The sequence below is a fragment of the Microcaecilia unicolor genome, chromosome 2 (assembly GCF_901765095.1).
Source record: "Microcaecilia unicolor chromosome 2, aMicUni1.1, whole genome shotgun sequence".
NCBI lineage: Eukaryota > Metazoa > Chordata > Amphibia > Gymnophiona > Siphonopidae > Microcaecilia > Microcaecilia unicolor.
Window position 1 is genome coordinate 612,856,568 of NC_044032.1, and position 25,048 is coordinate 612,881,615.

Below are 25,048 nucleotides of genomic sequence, written 5' to 3' on the forward strand. Positions count from 1 at the left end.
ATAGCACACCAGATCTACCAATGCTGCTTTATATACTCAACTGGATGATAAGTACATCAATGTTTTGAACTCTATTGGGAACTGCATTACTCATGATTTATTGCCAAGGACAGTTTTTTTTTTTTTTTTTTTGAAAAGTGCTTTTTATGAATTTTGAGATCTTCGGATGTGGATTGAGTGAACTGTTTCATGAACATCTTACAAAATCCTGTGTCTTAAATCAATGAGTAAGTGCGATGATAGAGGAACTTAGCTATATATGTGAATTTTTCACTTTGGTCACAAGGTTTTCTGAGTACCTTCACTTATAAATTTTATTTTGTGTTATAGAAACATGCCAGCAGGTAAGGGCCAAATGGCCCATCCAGTCTGCCCTTCCTCAGTAACCACTAATGTCTCCTTTTCCTAAGTGATCCCACATACTTCTCCCACGTTTCCTTATATTCTGACATAAATTTTGACTCCACAACCTCCACCGGGAGGCCATTCCATGCATCCACCACCCTTTCCGCGAAGGAGTGTTTTCTTAGGTTCCTCCGAAGCATATTTCCTCTCAACTTCTTATGCCCTCTTATTACAGGGGTTTCCTTCATTTGAAAAAGGCTCACCTCCTGTACATTGATGCTACTGAGGTATTTAAACATCTCTATCATATCCCCCTCTATCCCACCTCTCTTCCAGTGTATGCATGTTGAGGTTTATAAGCCTGTCCCCATATGTTTTATGACGGAAACCGTTTACCAATTTTGTAGCCGCCCTCTGGACCGACTTCATCCTGTTTATATTTTTCCGTAGCTGTGGTCTCCAGAATTGCATGAAGTACTCTAAATGGGGTCTCACCAGAGACTTATACTGGGGCACTATCACCTCTTTTTTTCCTGGTGGTCATCCCTCTCCTTATGCACCCAAGCATCCTCCTGGCTTTGAAAGGTTATCCTGGGAAATGTAAGTCAATGAATATTCATGAGAGAGATTTGCATGCAGTGAATGTTCATGAATATTCATTGTGGATATCCTGAAAATCTGACTGGCTAGGGTGCCTCCAGGACCAGATTTGGGAACTGCTGTTTTAAAGTCTCTCTCTTGTTCCTTGGACCCCCAGAACCACCACAGTTTTATGCCTTTTTATTTATTTTTTAAAATTTTAACATGGGAATTTCAGATGCTACAGTCATAAACCCCACAGAGACCAGCCCCTGTGTACTGTGATACCTGGTCCTTCAGTACACACCATCCAGATTATGTCATTTATTTAAAATATTTATTATTTGCTGTATGCACAGATCTAGGTGGGGTACGATCGAAACATAATGGCATATAGAAATTATTGCAACAAATACCTTTAATAGGAATACAAAATTTAACAGATTCTGACGAGTCAGTGGATTGATGTTACAAGACTAACTCCAGCAGAGGAGGCAACTAGGTCTGCCAGAATCGGAGCAAAGGTATTACAAGGAAAGATGCTGTAAAAGAGGCTTGGGATTTACATTGTTTAGGTTAAGCACAGAAAACAAATGCCAACAAATCAGCTCAGTCATTTAAACATACAGTACATGAATTATACAATTCATATAGTTTAAAATACTGAAAATTGTTATACTTCATTTTATTGTTTAACAGAAGGCAAAAAAAAAAAAATATATATATATATATATATATATACCAGGGAATAAGAAAAAGTGCAAATGAATATTACCCCAAATAATAAGCCTTTAAATAGAAAAAAAACTATGATAAAATCAAAATACAATTTTACATTAAACGTGGATTATACCACTGAAGGCTAAATGCAATTTTAAGAGGTCAAACACTAGTACTTCATGCTGATGAAGTGTGTTCTGCAATTAAAACAGTATTGGCCCCACTTCTCTTACTTGCAATCCATGACTGTTTGCTAGGATGGTCTACAAATGCATCAGGAAACACAATAATCCATACAGTGTTCATTTAAGAACCCAACTTCCAGGAATGGGGTGGGTGGGTGAGAACTTTGTAGAAGGGAAATTTAGATTATCTGTACAATGGCTAGGACAGGATATCTTAGAAAAGGCACATAGCTCTGAGTTAAGGCCACCATGGTATTATTAGCTGTATAAAGAAAGTATTTAGAAAACAAAATATTAACAAGTTCAGAGTGTAAACGGTTGGCTACATTCTGGAAACAGCCTTGTGCAACATGAAAACATGTGCATTATATCAAAAGCACTGTTCTCACACCTCCAATACCCTTTTCATAAATGTACCACTAAAATGGACACAGCTGTGCCACAAGCCAACCACTAGTCTTTAGCAGCTAGTCTTTTCACTTAGTTGCACGACGGCTTTGGATATTACTCATAGAACATCTTCACCCTCCCCTTTCTGCAACAAATTACATGAAAAGACAGCCTTTTAAATATATTTAATAGATTCAAATATAAAAAGCCAGGTGTTGGTACAAATCACACGAACCATTTGGAATTATTACGATTAGCCACAAGAGTGGCTACAGACCACACAAACGAATCTCCTCAGTGCAAAAACTATATTAATGCTTTCATGCTACAGAAAATAGCCATCCACCCCCAATGTACAAAATAAGTGTTTTAAATTTAAATTACACACATGAAGTTTGAATACATTAAAGCCTGCTTTCAATCCTCTGTTGATTCTAATAGTTCATTGTTAAAGTATTACAAAAGGGAAAATTAAAGCTGTTTGTATTAGAATCACTATGACAGTCCGCCATCCCTGTTTCCCCTCTCTGATTAGGATTCTGATCATATGATAGGTCTCCCTTTTCTGGTTTTATTACTGCTCTTCAAGCCAGGAGGGAGCATCCACTCCAGGATTTTTCAATTTGATGTGGAACTGTTTAAGTGTCTGATCAAGTTGCTTCTGATTTCCAGCGAAGTAAGCAGCAATGGCATTGTGGAACAGAACAAGCTGATTGTGCAAAACTTTAACCTACAGAAAGAGAGAGAAAAAAAGAAGCAGTGGTTAGGTAAAACACTCGCACTCCACGGAGAAAAGCCATCAATCACAAGAGGCCAGATAAAACAGAGAAGTTTAGGACAGCTTTTTCCTGCCTCTTTGGGTTTCTAGCTCTATCAGTACCTGCCTTCACTGGGCTACGACACCACAAGCTTTCATTTGAAATCATGTTATACTTATCCTCCCACTTCACTTAGGCCAATCACTGTAATAAAAACCTTGGTGATGGGGCCACTGCTTGAGGACTCCCCCCTTGGGGCCCTACAATAGTTTCAATTCATTTTCTTATACTGCCCTTTTATCCCAAAATGGATCCTGGAAGTAGTTCACATCCTAAAAATGCAAATCATCATACATAAGAATATAATAAAAAGAAATTAGGAGTCCCTGATACAGATCAACCTCCCATCCCCTATATGGGACCCCTAGAAAATTGCTTTAAACATATTTAAACATCTAGTATTTCTCACCAGGTCACTTAGAGGGAACTTCTAGGCATATGTTTGTATGGATGCTTTTCTTAAATATGCTCTTTTATTGCTATCCAGGCTTTGTGTAAACAATAGTAATATGTAACACAGAGAAAATGAAGGCAGATAAAGACCAAAATGGTCTTATCCAGGCTGAAATCAGCAAAAAAGGGAGGTAAAAGACCTCACGCACCGTGAGATGTAGAAAAAAAGTGAGGATGGACCAAGGAGGAATACCAAACAACTTTATTAAGGATTTTCAAAAAACGACCCGACACGGCCGTGTTTCGGCCCTAAGGCCTGCCAAAAAACATGGCCGTGTCGGGTTGTTTTTTTGAAAATCCTTAATAAAGTTGTTTGGTATTCCTCCTTGGTCCATCCTCACTTTTTTTCTACATACTTATCCAGGCTGCCCATCCATGCCATCTATTATCCCTTCCTCTCTCTGTCCCTTTTAGGTCCTCAGTTCCTCAGTGCTGGAAGTCTATGAACATAAATGCTCAGTGTAGACTACCCTCAGTCTGGAAACCCTGATGGATGGAATGGACTTTGATACTGTGACCATTAACCCATTAGTGCCCAATGTTCCCATATGGGCACTTATTATGGGAACATTGGGTACTAATGGGTTAAGGAGATATAGTTCAATGAGTCTCATGAACGGGATACTTCCATATCTGGCCATAATTTATTTTAGAGGGATAAAGAAGGCAGGAAAGGGGTGGAGTAGCTATGTAAAAAATAAATATTACCAAAGTGGTTGAAATGCAGGGGTGGGGTGGGGAAAGAAGTGCTGTGGCTCATATTTGAAAAAGATGGTGGTACTTCCATCTTCAAAGGCATAACCTACAGACCTCCAATACAAAACAGCAGAACTAGACAGGAATCTGATCGATGATATCATAGAAGCGAGAATGAATGGACTGATGATAATACTGGGTGACTTGAATCAATCAGATGTGGATTGTTGTAATCCATCTGCAAAGCTGGACAGAAGTAGAAAAATTGTGGATGTCTTACAAAGGGCTTTGCTCAGGCAAATGTTGATAGAACCCACTAGGAGAGTGTAGATACTGGACCTGGCACTCATGCATGGTGAAAGAGTGTCTAATGTCTGGGTGAGTGCCCATATGGGCAGCAGTCATCATCACATGGTATGATTTGATTTACAAGCTAAAGCAGAGTCCAGTCACATCAAATTAAGTCTTAGATTTCACACACACTGACTATAGCAAAATGGAGATGTGCCTGATGGAGGCACTAGAGTGGAAGGAGATGAGGGGAAAAACTAGACTAGGCTGAAAAGGGCTTAAAAAAAAGGCTACAGATTTTAAAATAAGTAAATAAAAGAAAGAGGAAAATAAAACATTCAGTTTTCAAAAGAAGTGGCTGCAAAAATAGAAGCAAAACAGGAAGCATTTACAAAATACAGAAGATCAAAAGAACACAGAAAAGAATACCAGACAAAGCTGAAAGAGAGAGAAATCAGGATGGCAAAAGAACAAGCCAGAAGTGGCTAAAAAATGTACAGCAAGGTGGCAAGACTTTTTTCCAGATATATTGGGCAGCAGAGGAAGGATAGAGCTGGAATTTCAAGACTCAAAGATTCTGTGGAATGATATGTGGAGAGTGATGAGAAAAAAGTGGAAATGCTAAATCCATTCAGTGTTCATGGAAGAAAGTCCTGGAGGAAGACCTCAAATGATTGACAAAAGAATGTGTGGGAATGGAGTATATACCACACCACTCACAAAAGAAAGTGTTTATGAACTTGCAAAACTAAAAGTAGATAAAAACCATGGAGCAATATGAGTTCCATTCAAAGTTACTGAGAGAACTCAGAGGTTCTGATGAGTCCTTTAAAGAATGTATTTAACAGATCCTTGAAAAAGGAAGAGATTTCATAGGATTGGAGAAGAGCTGATGTTGTTCCTCTTCATAAAAGTGGTATCAAAGACGACGTAGGAAACTACAGGCCAGTAAGCCTTACTTTAGTGGTGGGAAAAGTCATGGAGATGCTACTGAAGGAAAAAGTAGTGAACCTTCCAGAATAAAATGGGTTGCATGATCCAAATGCAACATAGTTTCACCAAAGGAAGATCATGCAACACAAATATAATTGATTTCTTTGACTGGGAGACCAGAGAACTAGATCAAAAGCATGCATTAGATTTGGTCTACTTAGATTTCAGGAAAGCCTTTGATACTGCTCCTCACAGGCTTATAAGTAAACTGAATGCCCTGGGGGTGGGCTTCAAAATGGTGAACTGGATCAGAAATTAGTTGACTGACAGATGACAGAAGGTGGTGGTAAATAAAATTCACTCAGAAGAAAGGCGAGTAGTGGTGTACCTCTGGGATCAATTCAGGGACTAAGCCTGTTCAATGTTTTTATAAGCGATATTGCTGAAGAGTTAGGAGGAAAGGTTTTTTTTTTTTTTTAAATGGAAGACAAAGATTTGCAATAGAGTTGATACTCAGGAGGCAGCAGACATGAGAAGTGATCTACAAAAATTTAATGTATGGGCTTAAAGCTAGACAGTTAAGAAATATACAGTGATGCATTTTGGGTGCAGAAATCCAAAGGAACTGTATATGCTAAGAGGACAAAGCTTATGTGCATCGACCAAGGGAGGGACTTTGAGGTCATAATGTCTGAGGATTTCAAGGTGGCGGAACAATGTGACAAGGTGGTGGCCAAAGCCAGAAGGAAACTAGGCTGCATCAAGAGACACATAACCAGCAGAAGAGAGGAGATGATAATGCTCCTGTGCAAGTTAAGAACATAAGAACTGTCATACTGGGACAGACCAAAGAAGGTCCATCAAGCTCTGTTTCCAACAGTGGCCAATCCAGGTCAAAGTTCCTGGTAAGATCTCAAGTAAAACACATTTTATGCTGCTCATCCTAGAAATAAGTAGTGGTTTTTCCTAAGTCCATCTTAATAATGGACTACGGTATTTTCTTTTAGGAAAGTATTCAAACTGTTTCTAAACCTTGCTAAGCTACCTGCTTTTACCACATTCTCTGGCAATGAATTACACGTTGAGTGAAGAAATATTTTCTCCAATTTATTTTAAATGTACTATTTGGTGGCTTCATTGCATGCCCCCTAATCCTTGCATTTTTGAAACGAGTAAGCAAGTGGTTCACAAGCGATTCATGCCTATCTGTTCCAATACTGAGTGAAGTGAAACAGGCAGATGTGAACCACTTGCTTACTCTTTCCAAAAATACATTATTAAGATGGACTTGGGAAAAACCACTGCTTATTTCTAGGATGAGTAGCATAAAATGTGTTTTACTTGTGATCTTGCCAGGGACTTGATAGGTAGTTGTTGGTAAGGTCCCACTTGGAGTGCTGAGTTCAGTTTTGGAGGATGTATTTTGCAAATGATAAAAAGAAGCAGAAGACATAAGAGAAGATACTCAACCTGACTATATGTACCCTAGAGAAAAGAGATGAGATAGGGGTGATATGATACAAACGTTTAAATACTTGAAAGGTATTGATGAACAAACAAATCTTTCCAAAGCTGGGGAGGCTAAAGAACTAGAGGACAGGAAACAGAGTTGCAAGGAGGTAAGATTAAAAGCAGCACCAGGAAATATTTTTCACAGACAGGATGGTGGATGCTTGGAATGCCCTCCTGGTGGAGGTGATGGGGACAAAAACAGTGATGGCATTAAAAAACACACAGTATCCCTATATACAGCGAGAGTATGGAATAAAAGCAAAACAAATAACTTTCACCTTCAAAAAGACAGAGGGGCGTTATCTGCAGTATGTTTTGCACAGAGTAGCAGATATAACTCTAGCTAGCTTGCTGACCAGACTAGGTGGACCATGCTTGTCTTTATCTGATGTCTATTACTATGTTACTACTTTTTCTTGGTAATGAGTTTATGGTGGAGTTTTTTTCCCCTTCCTGTCCTAGTGCACTGCCCAACTTCTGTTTTACTGAGAGAACATCTGTCTAACCTTGCTTTAACAAAGGTCCTGATGATTTTCAATCACACGACCACCTCTTTCCATGCTACTGAAGAGGATTGCTATCTGGGTGGCCTTGTGGTCAGGAGACAAAGGACTTGGTTTTCATATTGATGTAGTCAATGTATCAGGTTTATTTTTAGCAGGAAAATCTTTTACTTCGATATATTTTATTGACCTACAAGAACTATATTTCAACATCCTCCTGAATTTTACAGTAATTTTGCAATAAAGCTCTGGTTGCTTTTAAGTTTATACTTCTAGTAAATACAACTTTTTTATCTGCTTACATATACTATATAAGTAATGTCATACTGGGAAAAGACCAAAAGTCCATCGAGCCCAGCATCTTGTCCCTGACAGTGGCCAATCCAGGTCAAGGGCACCTGGCAAGCTACCCAAACGTACAAACATTTCATACAAGTTATTTCTGAAATTGTGGATTTTTTCCAAGTCCATTTAGTAGCGGTTTATGGACTTGTCCTTTAAGAAACCGTCCAACCCCTTTTTAAACTCTGCCAAGCTAACCGCCTTCACTACGTTCTCCGGCAACGAATTCCAGAGTTTAATTATGCGTTGGGTGAAGAAACATTTTCTCCGATTTGTTATAAATTTACTACACTGTAGTTTCATCGCATGCCCTCTAGTCCTAGTATTTTTGGAAAGCGTGAACAGATGCTTCACATCCACCTGTTCCACTCCACTCATTATTTTATATACCTCTATCATGTCTCCCCTCAGCCGTCTCTTCTCCAAGCTGAAAAGCCCTAGCCTCCTTAGTCTTTCCTCATAGGGAAGTCGTCCCATCCTCGCTATCATTTTTGTCGCCCTTCGCTGCACCTTTTCCAGTTCTACTATATCTTTCTTGAGATGCGGCGACCAGAATTGAACACAATACTCAAGGTGCGGTCACACCATGGAGCGATACAACGGCATTACAGCATCCTCACATCTGTTCTCCATACCTTTCCTAATAATACCCAACTATGGAGCTCATTTCTTTGGGAGACAGCTACAAGCCAACTCCCTTAAAAGCCTTTGGTCCCCCTTGGTCCAGTTACTAGGTGGTTTTGTGCTTCCTCCCTCCAGCGGCTATGAATGCCCCTCACTACAGAATTCCCAGCTGGCCATGTAGCAGATACTCATTACTGAATGTTGGGCTGATCCAGCAGCAAGCCCTCTGCATGGTGGCACAGTTCAATCCCAAGGCTACGTTTTGTATCCTTTCCTCATAATTACAAAAACAAATGTTTAGCTGCTTCATTTATTCTACTTGGCAATTAAAATTCAATGCGAAGAAATGCAAAGTGATGCACTTAGGGAATAGAAATCCATGGGAGACGTATGTGTTAGGCGGGGAGAGTCTGATAGGTACGGGCGGAGAGAGGAATCTTGGGGTGATAGTATCTGAGGATTTGAAGGCGACGAAACAGTGTGACAAGGCGGTGGCCGTAGCTAGAAGGTTGTTAGGCTGTATAGAGAGAGGTGTGACCAGCAGAAGAAAGGGGGTGTTGATGCCCCTACATAAGTCGTTGGTGAGGCCCCACCTGGAGTATTGTGTTCAGTTTTGGAGGCCGTATCTTGTTAAGGATGTAAAAAGAATTGAAGCAGTGCAAAGAAAAGCTACGAGAATGGTATGGGATTTGCGTTACAAGACGTATGAGGAGAGACTTGCTGAACTAAACATGTATACTCTGGAGGAAAGGAGAAACAGGGGTGATATGATACAGACGTTCAAATATTTGAAAGGTATTAATCCGCAAACGAACCTTTTCCGGAGATGGGAAGGTGGTAGAACGAGAGGACATGAAATGAGATTGAAGTGGGGCAGACTCAAGAAAAATGTCAGGAAGTATTTTTTCACGGAGAGAGTGGTGGATGCTTGGAATGCCCTCCCGCAGCAGGTGGTGGAAATGAAAACGGTAACGGAATTCAAACATGCGTGGGATAAGCATAAAGGAATCCTGTGCCGAAGGAATGGATCCTCAGGAGCTTAGTCAAGATCAGGAGGCGGGGCTGGTGGTTGGGAGGCGGGGATAGTGCTGGGCAGACTTATACGGTTCTGTGCCAGAGCCGGTGGTGGGCAGCGGGACTGGTGGTTGGGAGGCGGGGATAGTGCTGGACAGACTTATACGGTCTGTGCCAGAGCCGGTGGTTGGGAGGAGGGGCAGGTGGTTGGGAGGCGGGGATAGTGCTGGGCAGACTTATACGGTCTGTGCCCTGAAGAGCACAGATACAAATCAAAGTAGGGTATACACAAAAAGCAGCAAATATGAGTTATCTTGTTGGGCAGACTGGATGGACCGTGCAGGTCTTTTTCTGCCGTCATCTACTATGTTACTTTGTTTAGCTTCTGCATTTACTTACTTTCTGTTGCATCAAGCAAGACACTCATATGCAGCTTAATACTCAGGTTGACTTGATGGCTATCTGGCTCTGTTCCACAAAGATCTACATCCCTGCACAATTGTTTGCACACTTCATGAATGCTTGTCTGTGTGTGCTGAAAAGGATGACACCAGTCTCCAAAGGCCCAGAGGGGCTGTGTTAGAGGGTACTTGCACTGAAAACCATCTAAAACACTCATTTTGATACATGTGAAGTGCAATTCTATAAACTGGGTATTTACATGTATGTAGAAATATGCGCACAGCTCTTTTGTTGGCCTAAGTGTAGATGTTTACATTATTAGGCACATCAATAGTGGGTTATGCTTGTTTTCTATAATGGAAAATGGGCACCTTGGTTCTGTTACAGAATCAGCTCCTACTGTGCAGCCGCAGGTATGCGTAAATGGAGGAGTCCAGACACTGAACAGCCTCCTTACAGTACATGAAGAGCACATGGAGAAGAGGTCACAGGAATTTAATTTTACTTCTAAGAAAACACGACAAAACTATTCCTGTCCAATTCATAAAACAGCTTAAAACTTTCTGAATCATCAAGGGAGACCGTTAAATTCTCAGAACGCTCTTTACTAGGGTACATTGTGTTGACCTGAAGGATAATGATAGCCCGGAAATATCGGCGGGCCTGCTTAAAAAGATAGCTTAATATTAGAGAATTTACTCCTAACCAAACTTATGACCTTCCTGAATCAAGGCCTGCTGCTAGTATCAAGCCTCAGAAGTGTTTATCTCTAACAGACAGTTCAGCTAATCATTAAGTTTCCTGTACTAGTGTGATTTCTTGCTCATTGTGTTTCACATGGGACCAAGGCATTAACCTTCAACATTAAAAAAAAATATCTATAAATGTGTGTGATGAATTCCAGGCAATCATGGTAGTATAACCCTGTGCTCTTCTCTAATAAGTTGCTACACAGAGGGCTTTGAAATAGAAAGGCCAAGCTTTTTTTTTTAAACCAATTGTAGTAGTGTGATGTGATACCAAAATTTATGTTCCACTGAACCACTTTCTTGAAAACAGAGACCAGTACACTTACAGCAAACTGCTGCAGAAATGCTTATAATTACATTTCAGCTTACTTCTTCCATTTTCCCGGGCTCCTTTTGCAACACAAAATGATGTGTAATTTTAATTTAGGGGGGAAAAAAACAAATCACAAGCTTAACGCTTGGTTTCCTTCCGCTTGCCGTATACATTCTGCTTCTTTTTGAATTCCATCACCTTCTGGGGGCATCTACCATTTCTGTGGGAAAAAGTTTCTTAGGACAAACAAAATAGCAAACTCTCACAACTGGGTGATGCCATCCACTGAAGCCTGCATGGGTAAAAGAAACTGGAAGCTTTGGAGAGGCACTGCAGTTACATGTGCCTGACTTTCTGTCTTATGACATCATGCAGGACTTTCCTCCCTCTTCCTAGCTGTTTGTTGAACTGGTAATTGTATCCTCTTGCTTAAAAAAACCCACACATTTCTTTTAAAATTTGTGCTTGTTGTATGTGGACCTCTTTTTCCCCCTATATTGGCTGGTCAGTTTAAAAGTGATCTTCCTTTTTTCATGTTCTCTTATTCCTACCCTTTTTTAGCCTACCTTTTCAAAACAGAGTCTCTCCATTGAATCTAACAGGTTTACTGTCAATAAGAAAAACAGCTTTGCAGCACATTTGTGCTTTATTGTTTCTGTTTTTAAACAAGCTATTCTTGTGTTGCAATTAGACTGATAGTCCCCCATTTTTTCTTTGTTGGTTTGCTTGGGGGTTCCTTCTCCTTTTTTACATGGCATTGAGGCAAGATCAGAGCCAGTGCAGATACTCATAATTGGTGCTTGCAACACCTTGAGCCTGATCACAAACCCCCTCAGTGTTGTTTGTGCTCTTAGAAGACTAAAAGAGGGATTCACGGCCAAAAAGAATGAGAGAAGATATTTAGTATCATAAGAGTGGTCCACTGGCATCAATCCTTTTGGGGCCCAGAAGCTCACCAAACAGAGACTCATCAACACTGAGAGGGCACCACTCTCTCTGAAGAATTTATAATCAACTTTGTTGATTCTGAAGGAAATTGACATGCATCAAACTGAGACCCAGCAGAATTGAAACAGAGCATCATCGAAGCAGTGTCAAAAACATCAAGGTACTGGCAGGCTGCTGTATTCTTGAAGCTCCTCTGTACTTTGCGTCTTTTTCAAGACAGCAAGTGCATTATACTTTCAAGCCTATATACTTTGGTTATTCACATTAAGACCCCTGAGGCAGGCACTTGGTCGAAACACGGTGCTGTGTCGGGCACTATAAGAATAAAGTCTTTCCACTGTAGTTACGTCTTCCTTTTGTTATTGGGAAAGCCTTGCTGGTCACACTACTCCTTTTGTGTGGACTTTTATATGTAGTGGACCTCCGTCTTCTGCTTCTGTGGTCTTTTTTCTCTAGATATAATAGATGACTGCTTCTTGGTGCAACTGGTTAAGAAACTGACATGAGGGGGAGCCATTTTTGGATCTGGTCCTTGGTGGTGTGCAGGGCATAGTGAGAGAGGTGGCGGTGTTAGGTCCCCTGGGAAACGGTGATCATAATAACATGATCAAGTTTGAGCTACTATCTGGGATGAAACCACAAAGGAAATCTACTATAGCTGCATTTAATTTTTGAAAGGGCAACTATAATAAAATGAGGAAAATGGTTAAAAAGAAGCTAAAAGGATTGGCTGCAAAGGTTAGGACACTAAATCAGGCGTGGACGTTATTCAGAAATACCATCTTGGAAGCCCAGAACAAATGCATTCTATGCATTTGCAAATGTGGAAAGAAGAGAAAACGACAGACAGCATGGTTAAAAGGTGAAGAGAAAGAGGCTACCAGAGGTAAAGAATGTCCTTCAAAAAATGGAAAAAGGACCCAAATGAAGAAAATAAGAAGCAACATAAGCACTGGCAAATCAGATGCAAAGAATTAAAAAAAGAAGGCTACTAAAGAATATGAAGAGAAACTTGCTGCACAGGCTAAAATTCACAATAAGAACTTTTTCAGGTACATCAGAAGCAGAAAGGCTGAGGGGGAATCCATGGGACCGTTAGAACACAAAGGAGCAAAAGGGGTACTCAGGGAGGACAAGGCCATAGATGAGAAACTGAATGAATTCTTTGCTTCGGTCTTTATGGAAGAAGATGTAAGTGATCTGCCTGTACCAGAAATGGTTTTCAAGGGTGATGATGCAGAGGAACTGAAAGAAATCTCCGTGAACCTGGAAGATGTACTGAGCCAAAACAACAAATTAAGCAGAAGTAAATCACCTGGACCGGATGGCATACATAAACTCAAACATGAAATTGCTGATCTACAGTTAATATGGAACCTGTCAAAATCATTCATAGTACCTGAAGACTGGAGATGTCCAATGTGTTGTTGATTTTTAAAAAGGGTTCCGGGGTGATGTGGGACATTACAGACCAGTAAGCCCGATGTCAGTGCCAAGCAAAATAATGGAAGCTATAATAAACAATAAAATTACGGAACACATAGACAAACATGGTTTAATGGGACAATCTCAGCATGGGTTCAGCCAAGGGAACTCTTGCCTCACCTCAAGTATTGTGTTCAATTCTGGTCGCTGTATCTCAAAAAAGACATTGCAGAATTAGAATTAGAAAAGGTTCGAAGAAGAGTGACCAAAGTGATAAAGGGCATGGAACTCCTCTCATATGAGGAAAGGCTAAAGAGGTTAGGGCTCTTCAGCTTGGAAAAGATGGATGAGGGGAGATATGATTGAGGTCTACAAAATCCTGTAGAACAAGTAGAAATAAATCGATTTTTTACTCGTTTCAAAAGACTAGGGGACACTCAAGGAAGTTACATGGAAATAGTTTTAAAACAAATAGGAGGAAGCATTTTTTCACTCAACGAATAGTTAAGCTCTGGAACTCTTTGCCACAGGATGTAAAAACAGCAGTTAGCATATTTGGGTTAAAAAAAAGATTTGGACAAGTTCCTGGAGCAAATGTCCATAGCCTGTTGTTGAGATGGACATGAGGAAAGCCACCGCTTGCCTCAGGATTGGTAGCATGGAATACTACTACTTCATTTCTTTGAAGGAATGACTAAACAGGTGGATAAAGGCGAGCCAGATGATGTAGTGTATCTAGATTTCAAACAGCTTACAATAAAGTTCCTCATGAGAGACTCCTGAGAAAATTAAAGAGTCATGGGATAAGAGGCAATGTTCTGGTATGAATTGGAATTGGTTATTGGCCAGAAAACAGATGGTAGAGTTAAATAGTCATTTCTCTCAATAGAGGAGGGTGAACAGTGGAGTGCAATAGGGATCAGTACTGAGACCGGTGCTATTTAACATATTTATAAATGATATGGAAAATCGGAATGACGAGTGAGGTGATTAAATTTGCAGATGACACAAAACTATTCAAGGCTGTTAAGACATGTGCAGACTGCGAAATACTGCAGGAAGACCTTGGGAAATTGGAAGACTGGGCATCCAAATGGCAAATGAAATTTTAATGTGGACAAATGCATGGTGATGCACCTTGGAAAAAATAATCTGAAATATAGTTACCTGATGCTAGGGTCCATCTTGGGGGTCAGCAACCAAGAAAAAGATCTAGGTTTTGTTGTAGATAATATGCTGAAATCTTCTACTCAATGTGCAGGGGTGGCCAAAAAAGCAAACAGGATGCTAGGAATTATTAGAAAAGGGATGGTGAATAAAACCGAAAATACTATAATGCTGCTATATTGCTCCATGGTGTGACCTCAGCTTGAGTACTGCACTCAGTTCTGGTCGCCGTATCTCAAAAGTTTAGTAGAATTAGAACAGGTTCAAAGATGAGTGACCAAAATGATAAAGGGGATGGAACTCACCTCATATGAGGAAAGGCTAAAGAGGTTAGGGATCTTCAGCTTGGAAAAGAGACGAATGAGGGGAGATATGACTGAGGTCTACAAAATCCTTGAGTGGTGTAGAATGAGTATAAGTAAATCGAGTTTTTACTCATTCCAAAAGTACAAAGCCTAGGGGACACCAAGGAAGTTACATGGAAATACTTTTAAAACAAATAGGAGGAAATATTTATTCATTCAACAGTTAAGCTCTGGAACTCTTTGCCGCAGGATGTATTAATAGCAGTTAGCGTATCTGGGTTTAAAAAAGGTTTGGACAAGGTCCTGGAGGAAAAGTCCATTGTCTGTTATTGAGATGGACATGAGGGAAGCCACTTCTTGCCCCGGGATTGGTAGCATGGAATGCTGCTACTGATTGGGTTTCTGCCAGGTGATTGTGACCTGGCTTGGCCACTGCTGGAAACAGGATACTGGGCTAGATTAGTCTGACCCAGTATGGCTACTCTTATATTCTAATAGTAGTATCTTGCTCTGCTGATTTTCAATTTGAAATCAGAACTGGCTTACTGATTTTGATTTCAAATTCTTTTTGTGTTGGTGATTTTGAATTTAAATCTTTGTCAAAATGATTTTACCCAAAACTGCTTCCCATATGCTTCTTACTAGCTCTATATGGGTCAATATATGCGAAACACTGTACAGAACAAATCTGCTCAACTCCGGCAGCTAGTCGGCAAAGGGAAGAAATGCGGTAAGCACATATTGAAGTTGATCTTTGAATACATTTGAGATGGCACCGAGAACTTCTGCATGGCCACTGGAGCTCTGATTATTATGGCTGTGAGCTTCAGACCTTCATTATGACATGAAGGAAAGGATCACCAACATGCCATGCCAAGAGAGAGGGTCAAGGAGGCAGTTTTTCTCATAACACTGCAATGCAAAACACTTAGGTTCCTTTCCCAGTCTATCTCTGATCCATTCTATTTTTCTTCCAGAAAGTGTATATCTACCTATCTGTCTATTTGTGTGTGTGTGTGGTGGGGGAGGGAGAGACCAAAGAAAATCTCCTACTCTCAATGCCTTCTTTTTTGTTCCAAATTCAACAGGGTTCGTGCTCTTGTCCTAGACAATACAGAATCTAGATGTCATAACCAAAACCTGGGATGGGATATTGACTGCTCCTCTGAGAATATAATTAGATCTCCAGTATCTGTACCAGACAACTTTCCACTTTTGGAAAGTGTTAGTCCCTTATAACTTCCAACGGGTTCTAAATATCACCTGTCACAAATACCAACTGCATCTATTCAAAATCCCAACAAACTGCCTTCTGAGTGTATCATAGTCAAACTCAACACCAAGAAATACTTATCAGGGAGCTTTCTTCTCTTTTAGAGACCAATCCAGTCAAACCCATTCCATAGAGGGAAAAGGGTACTACTACTACTAACATTTCTAAAGCGCTACTAGGGTTATGCAGCGCTGTACAATTTAAACATAGAAGGACAGTCCCTGCTCAAAGAGCTTACAATCTAAAAGACAAGTGTACAATCTAGAGGACAAGTGAACAGTTAATCTGATAGAGTGGATAGATTGGGGCATTCTATATTTCTCAAGCGGTTAGGCGCCGAAGGCAGCATTGAAGAGGTGAGTTTTAAGCAGAGATTTGAAGATGGGTAGGGAGGGGGCATGGCGTATGGGTAAAGGAAGATTGTTCCAGGCATAGGGTGAGGCAAGGCAGAATGAGCGGAGCCTGGAGTTGGCAGTGGTGGAGAAGGGTACTGAGAGAAGGGCTTTGTCCTGTGAGCGGAGGTTACGGGCGGGAACATAGGGGGAGATGAGGGTGGAGAGGTAGTGAGGAGCCGCAGACTGAGTGCATTTGTAGGTAAGGAGGAGGAGCTTGAATTGTATGCGATATCTGATCGGAAGCCACTGAAGTGATTTGAGGAGAGGGGTGATATGAGTATATCGGTTCTGGCGGAATATAAGACGTGCGGCAGCGTTCTGAACGGATTGAAGGGGGGATAGATGGCTGAGTGGGAGGCCGGTGAGGAGTAAGTTGCAGTAATCAAGGCGAGAGGTAATGAGAGCGTGGACAACAGTTCTGGTGGTGTGCTCAGAGAGGAAAGGGCGAATTTTGCTGATGTTGAAGAGGAAGAAGCGACAGGTCTTGGCAGTCTGTTGGATATGCGCAGAGAAGGAGAGGGAGGAGTCGAAGATGACTCCGAGGTTGTGGGCAGATGGGACGGGGAGGATGAGGGTGTTATCAACTGAGATAGAGAGTGGAGGAAGAGGAGAAGTGGGTTTAGGAGGAAAGACGAGGAGCTCAGTCTTGGACATGCTCAGTTTAAGGTGACGGCTGGACATCCATGCCGCAATGTCGGATAAACAGGCCGATACCTTGGCCTGGGTCTCCGCGGTGATGTCAGGTATGGAGAGGTATAGCTGGGTGTCATCAGCATAAAGATGATACTGAAAACCATGACACGAGATCAGCGAGCCCAGGGAAGAGGTGTAGATTGAGAAAAGAAGGGGTCCAAGGACAGATCCCTGGGGAACTCCAACAGATAGTGGGATGGGAGTGAAGGAAGATCCATGGGAGTGTACCCTGAAGGTGCGGTGGGAGAGATAAGAGGAGAACCAGGAGAGGACAGAGCCTTGGAACCCAAAAGAGGACAGCGTGGCAAGAAGTAAATCATGATTGACAGTGTCAAACGCGGCGGAAAGATCGAGGAGGATGAGGATGGAGTAGTGACCTCTGGATTTGGCCAGGAGCAGGTCATTGCAAACTTTAGAGAGTGCCGTTTCTGTCGAGTGCAGAGGGCGAAAACCAGATTGAAGTGGATCGAGGATGGATGTTATTCCAACACATCCATGTAATCCTAGACTTACGGACCTTTAACGAATTTCTGTTTTGAAAAAAGTTAAAGATGGCTTCTTTGGGCATTTTAATTTTTTCTCCAAAATGGTAATAGTTTTTGAACCTAAAAGATGAAAATACCTATATATAGGAATACATCCCAGCCATTGTAAAGAACGGTCACTATCCGTATTGCATCCTGCTCTTTGGCCTAGTGTCACTTCCATGTGTATCTATGACGTGCCTAGCCATGGTAGCCATGCAACAATGCAGACTGGGAATTGCATCAACTCCTTTCCACTTCTTAGCAGACTTTTTCTTCTTTCAAGGCATTCTTAGGTACCGTTAAGTCCTCATCACTACTATCTGATGCTGGGGAATCTGAATCAGAGGATTATGTAATAGGGCAAGGGCTTTGAAGTTGCCGCCTTACCAGGATTAGAAGCTGCAGGCGTATCAGCAGTGGTGTTAAACACAGCAGGTGATCAGTTCTAATCATCTTGCCTCTCTCCAGCTTCACTATTCCATGGGGTTGCCTGCAACAGACATCTCACCCAATTGGGTCCTTCCTCCTTCACTTGCCTCTTCAACTTGAGGACAAGATCCTCAATGATCCTTCATCCTTTGAGACCTGCTAATGTCATTTGGCGGGCTGAGATGACCTGTGCACACAGCTTCCCCCTTCGTGTTCAGTTATCTCAGTTATACTTCCTTCCTTTTCACTGCTTCTACTTGCCAGCCACACTTCCTCTCTTTGGCTTCCACTTGCTAGCTGTAAGTCACCCTCCATTTTGTTTCTGTTTGCTGATTGTAAATCTTTCAGGAGGCATGGCTAAAAGCAAACTGGTCAACAGGACAGGTAAAATAAGAAACAGCGTTAGCATCCAAACAATTGAACATATACAGGCAAAAAACTGACACCACCTTTTATGATCCGAAGTGCAGAACCCTAAAACAAGTGACCCTTGAATTAGTGTACCTGTCTTTCCAGTGTAGCTATTCTAGCCTCTACTTTTGTTGTTTCCCTTCTATTTGTATATGTATATTTCTATATGTAACAAAGATATACCAGAAAGAGTAAACCATTGGAATACTACTGGTCTATGCACATGGTTTCTTGATATTTAAAACTTTATTCCATTTTCTTTTCTTAGACTACTGCACTGAAAACATCTAGAAAGAAAACTTGAAAGCAAGCAGCTTGCTAGAGCAGCCCCCCCCACCCCCCCAAACGGCTGCCACCACGTCCAGGGGGAAGTCACACATTGCAGCTAACAATTTTTTTTTTTTAATATCCCAGATGTGGACTTTAAAGAAGCACTGCTACTAATAACTGCTTCTAGCTACTGAGATCAAGCAAGACAAAACACCGTTTTTCTCACATGAATACCTGAACATAACATGTTTATGGATAGGACTACAGACTTTCTTACCTGAACATAACATGTTTATGGACAGGACTACAGACGTTTGCAAGAAATCTCTCCCCTGCACATGATGCAGCAAGCTTGCATGTCGACCCTGTTGTCTTTGCAATGCTCTACGACTCCTGACCACTGCCTTGCTACCAACCTGCATAAACAGAAGGGCTACTCCACACTCCAGGTCCCCCAGCACCTGATCAGTCACTGTGCACATGCATGCCTTATAGCGTTGGCCTACCAACACATTGTACTTACTGTTGAAATATATGTATAGTCTGCAATAGTAGTAACAGATGATTAGTTTTCACTAAACCTCATGTGTGGTGGGGGAGGGAGAGACAAAAGAAAACCTCCTACTCTCAATGTCAGTATATATCCTTCTTTTTTGTTCCAGACAAATTCAACAGGGTTCGTTTCTTGTCCTAGACAATAGAGAATCTAGATGTCATAACCAGCTCCTAAGCCAAAACCTGGGATGGGATAGTTGCACTGCTACTACCTTGGAAACTGTCCAATATTAGTCATAAGTACATAAGTATTGCCATACTGGGACAGACCAAAGGTCCATCAAGCCCAGCATCCTGTTTCCAACAGTGGCCAATCCAGGTCACAAATACCTGGCAAGATCCCAAAAAAGTAGAGAACATTTTATGCTGCTTATCCCAGAAATAAGCAATGGAGTTTCATCAAGTCCGTTTTAATAATGGTCTATGGACTTTTCCTTTAGGAATCCATCCAAACCTTTTTTAAACCCAGCTAACAGAATTTACCACATTCTCTGGCAACCAATTCCAGAGTTTAATTACAAGTTGAGTGGAGAAAATGTTTCTCAGATTTGTTGTAAATTTACTACTTTGTAGCTTCATCGAATGCCCCCTAGTCCTAGTATTTTTGGAAAGAGTAAAGAGACGCTTCACGTCGCAGTGCACAATGACTCCACACTCCTTCGCCCACCTCGAAACATAGGCTTTTGTGGCTCAGTGTGCCATGAACTGGGTCAGACCAATGGCCCATCTAGCTAAGCCAGGCCACAAGTACCTGGCAGAAACATGCCATTCTACCAATCCCAGGGAAAGCAGTGGCTTCCCCGTGTCTGTCTCAATAGCAGACTATGGACTATTCCTCCAGGATCTTGTCCAAACCTGTTTAACACACAGATACACTAACTGTTGTTACTACATCCTCCGGCCAAAAGTTCCAGAGCTTAACTATTCATTAACTGAAAAAAATATTTCCTCCTATTTGTTACTACATCCTCCGGCCAAAAGTTCCAGAGCTTAACTATTCATTAACTGAAAAAAATATTTCCTCCTATTTGTTTTAAACGTGTTTCCATGTAACTGCACTGAGTGTCTCCATACTGATGGGCACTATGCAGCAGATTATAGCATGGCCTTGATGGATGGTACCATGATACCGTGATGTGGAGGGCACAGCAGAAAGGAGAAAGACTCAACCTCACTTTGAGGAAGGCAATTATTCCCTGGAAAGGCTCCACCCTGTCCTAGTCAATTTCCCCAATTGTCTTCCCTTATTTCTTCCTTCCTTGCTTTGCTTCCTCCCCCCCCCCCCCCCCCCCCCACCAAACATTTCCCTCTTGTCCCCTCCCCCTTCTATCCTCAAACTGTGCTGGTCTCAGTTGGATTGTGCCTTACATCCCTTTAATAGTGTATCAGGTAACTAAATGTTGCTTTTCTAGCATCAGGATTAAAGTTCTTTGCCCATTTGATTCTAAGGGGTTTTAAAATACAAGGTCTGTGCTTATCACTGCTTTCATTTGGTATGCCGATTGAAACAGGCTACTCATTGGATACTGTGCTTTTCTAAAAGGAAGTGGTTTTAGAAAGCACTTTGAATTTTTGTGTTGCCACCATTTTGCTGTAGTGCATCAAGTATATTTTAAGTTAAGGGTTATTAGGAAGTTGAGACCTTATTTGGATGCTGCGTTGTTTCGAACAGTGGTGTAACTTACTGTCCTCTATTCTTTAGATTACTAAAAATACATTATATGAGGGTTTGTCTGAGAGACTGTTGAACTTCAAGTTGTTCAGAATGTGGTGGCTAGGTTTTTAACAAAGAGCAAAAACATGACTAATGTTACAGGAACAATGCAAGTTACTAATGTTGCCTTTTCTTCTCAGATTTAATCCATATTGTACACCACCTTGGGTGAATCTCTTCATAATGGCGGTTAATAAATCCCAATAAATCAATAATACGTTCATGTTTTTCTTCATTGAGCTCTATTCGTATTATACATCCCTTCTTAGATACTGATGCCTCTTCTATACTCCTTCATGCCTTAGCAGTCACGAAACTGGATTATTGTAATGTTTCTTATGCTGGACTTCCATCCGTGCTCCTTAAAAAATTGCAATCTGTACAGAAAACACTGCGATACGCATACTTTCCAGTGCAATTCGATTTGATCATATTACACCCTCAGACAGCATCACTGGCTTCCGATTACATTCCGTATCCAATACAAAATCTTAGTCTTGACTCAAAGTTCTCATTTCTCAAACTTGTGCATATTTATCATCTTTGATTATTCTGTACAGACCTCTAGGAACTTTGCGACCTTCCATGGGGAATCAGCTGTTTATTCCTGCAATAATTTATTCAAAAATAGGATACTGCCACTGTTATTCGAAACAAATGTTATTTCACCAGCTGAAGTGGCCAAAAACATTCAACAGTTGCTATCTGTGTTATATAAATGTAGGAAAAAAAGCCTCTGTATTCCCGCTTCAGAACATAATCGCGTCTGTTATACCGGGACGGAATCTTCATTGGCTAAAAAACCTCCAATTGTAACTTTAATAAACAAATAATCACATCTAACTAACACTTATCTTTAGTGCTGCCAATGTAGTTGCAATTTGGTTTCACTCTTGTACGCGGGTCCCGTTTCGCCGTCACAGGCTTTATCAAGGGAACAACCTCATGCTACGATGTGAATTTGTAGATAAAGAAACAAATTAGCCCCTGCACCAATGCCATACTCATGCACTTAGTCACGGTTTGCACTCGTTTATCTGACCTACTTGCTATGCTGTGCGATATTATTTAACAAACCAGCATTGCCTAGAAAATGGCGTCTTAAAACTATCACCCTATGATGTCACTGCTGTGTGATTGGTTGGCATATCGTAAGGAAATCTAGAGACAAGATCTTAAAGGGCCCATTCTAAAAAAAGTGGCCCATTGGATCGTAGTGTTAAAACCTTTAGGCTCTAAAGATTTGAGTCTGAAGATCCACCGTTGTTCTGCTTGAAGGAGATGTTTGGCTCTGTTCCCACCTCTAATGTCAAATGTAACCTGATCAATTGCAACACAACGAAATTCTGTAAAATCATGCTTTGCAGTGTTGCAATGGGCTACCAAGGGGGAACCCAATTGTTTCCTCTTCAAGCAGGATTTATGTTCCAATAGTCTTGTGTGGAGCTGTCTCGTGGTTTTACCTATACAGATCTTAAAACAGGGACATTGTAATAGATAAACAACATGGTCAGATTTACAATTAGCATAAGAATTTATGTGATATTTCTTCAAATCGACCGGGTTGATGAATTCCCTACATTCCAACATCATGTTGCAACTGCTGCAGCCATTGCATTTAAAATGGCCCCTTGTCACTGTAGGACTAGATCTTTCCCTCAACCTTGCTGGACTCAGATATTCCTTTAAATTCTTGCCCCTGGAGTATGCAATTCACGTATCACTGTCAATAAACAATGGATGAGATTGTATTATATCCCAATTTTTTCGTATGATGTTAGAAATTTCCTCCCCGCCTCTAGTGAAATTCAAAGTGAAAATTTCCTGTGTGTCTCTGGTGACCATTCCTGGATCTTTGTCCAGTAGCAAATAGTCCCCGGTCGATTTGAAGAAATATCACATGAATTTTTTTTTTGTTACATTTGTACCCCGCACTTTCCCACTCATGGCAGGCTCAATGCGGCTTACATGGGGCAATGGAGCGTTAAGTGACTTGCCCAGAGTCACAAGGAGCTGCCTGTGCCTGAAGTGGGAACCAAACTCAGTTCCTTAGTTCCCCAGGACCAAAGTCCACCACCCTAACCACTAGGCCACTCCTCCACTTCTTATACTAATTGTAAATCTGACCATCTATATAGGTAAAACCACGAGACAGCTCCACACAAGACCATTGGAACATAAATCCTACTTGAAGAGGAAACAATTAGGTTCCCCCTTGGTAGCCCATTGCAACACTGCAAAGCATGATTTTACAGAATTTCGTTGTGTTGCAATTGATCAGGTTACATTTGACATTAGAGGTGGGAACACAGCCAAACATCTCCTTCAAGCAGAACAACGGTGGATATTGACTCAAATCTTTAGAGCCTAAAGATTTTAACACTACGATCCAATGGGCCACTTTTTTGTAGAACGGGCCCTTTAAGATCTTGTCTCTAGATTTCCTGACGATATGCCAACCAATCACACAGCAGTGACATCATAGGGTGATAGTTTTAAGATGCCATTTTCTAGGCAATGCTGGTTTGTTAAATAATATCGCACAGCATAGCAAGTAGGTCAAATAAACGAGTGCAAACCATAACTAAGTGCATAAGTATGGCATTGGTGCAGGGGCTAATTTGTTTATCTACAGATTCACATCGTAGCATGAGGTTGTTCCCTTGATAAAGCCTGTGACGGCGAAACGCGACCCCACTGGGCATACAAGAGTGAAACCTAATTGCAACTACATTGGCGGCACTAAAGATAAGTGTTCGTTAGATGTGATTATTTGTTTATTAAAGTTACAATTGGAGGTTTTTTAGCCAATGAAGATTCCATCCCAGTATAACAGACGCGAGTATGTTCTGAAGCGGGAATACAGAGGCTTTTTCCTATATAACACAAATAGCTACTGTTGAATGTTTTTGGCCGCTTCAGCTGGTAAAATAACATTTATTCCTGCACTAACACATACTAGACTCCAGGCCACTCATTCTGCTTTTTTTTTTTTTTCTTTAAGCCCATCTTCATGGAATTCTTTGCCGTTTGCCCTCCGCACCGAATAATCTCATCAACGTTTTAAAATAGCTTTGAAGATTTATTTATTTAATAAAGATTTTTCTATTGGCCCCTGACATGGCAGGTTGTTGCAGGCTCTAAATCTATTCTTCCCTCTATTTTTTTGGCTTTCTTTTTAATTTTTCTTTAATCTTTTCAGTTGTAGTTCTTTTCCATTGTTTTATGCTTTTAAATTGATTGTAAACTGCTTTGATTATATGTAAGGTGGTGTACAAAGTTACAATAAACTAAACTTTTTCAATTTTCATGCTCCTTACTTATTGTGGTCTCATTTGATTTATACTGCAGTTCAGCTTTACAATCTTGTCAGAAGAGTCTATCACGGGTTCCTAACAAATTAGTGATGAAGATGGAAATATGGAGAAAGACAGCCTCTAGAAAGCCTTAATATACAGAGGGCCGCATAAACATCAGTACTATTACTAGTAGGCTACAATATCATGTAATGTCAGAACTAGAAATGCAGAGCTCCATAGATTATCTGAGATAAATAAGTAAAAATCTAAATAAAAACGATGGAAACAAACTGCTAGAGTGGCTATTCTGAAAATATTTGCGAAATACAGTATTTAAATTGCAAAAACGCTGGTTAAAAACGTTTTCTGTGTATACTTCCCATGGTCTCTGGAAGTATATAATTCAATGGAAGTGTATAAAATTCAATGGAAGGCTGCATTTGGCCAATAGACCGCAGGTTGCCCACCCCCGTCTTAGATCTAAACTGCCAGAGTAGTTTAAAACTGTGGGCTCATTTTTGTGTTTTTGGAAGCTATTAAAATAATGTTATGAATTTGCTAGGGATATGTTGTAATTTTATTGTGCTTTTATTGTTCTTATAATAGTACATCTTGATTGGCTTGTTCTAGGAGAGGGTATAGAAAATTTTATAAATACATTTCTTGCAGAGGACAAAACTTGATAGGTACAGTCACCCACACCAAAAGAAGTCAGTAATCTAACAATTTAACAATGACAAAAGAAAAAAAAAAATCACTAGTCATGCC

The 25,048-nt window shown here is 40.8% G+C and overlaps 1 protein-coding gene across 7 annotated transcripts in view; it reads right to left on the minus strand.

Moving 5' to 3' along the window:
- Positions 1-1,254: 1,254 nt before the first annotated feature.
- The window catches only part of ARFIP1 (ADP ribosylation factor interacting protein 1), a 223,458-nt gene continuing 199,664 nt past the window's right edge, over positions 1,255-25,048 (minus strand). For all 7 annotated transcript variants that reach the window (XM_030191631.1, XM_030191636.1, XM_030191637.1 and 4 more), the window contains one exon: positions 1,255-2,949. In XM_030191631.1, the coding sequence (XP_030047491.1) occupies positions 2,794-2,949 (156 nt within the window). In that variant the 3' untranslated portion in view covers positions 1,255-2,793. The remainder of the gene's footprint in view (positions 2,950-25,048) is intronic.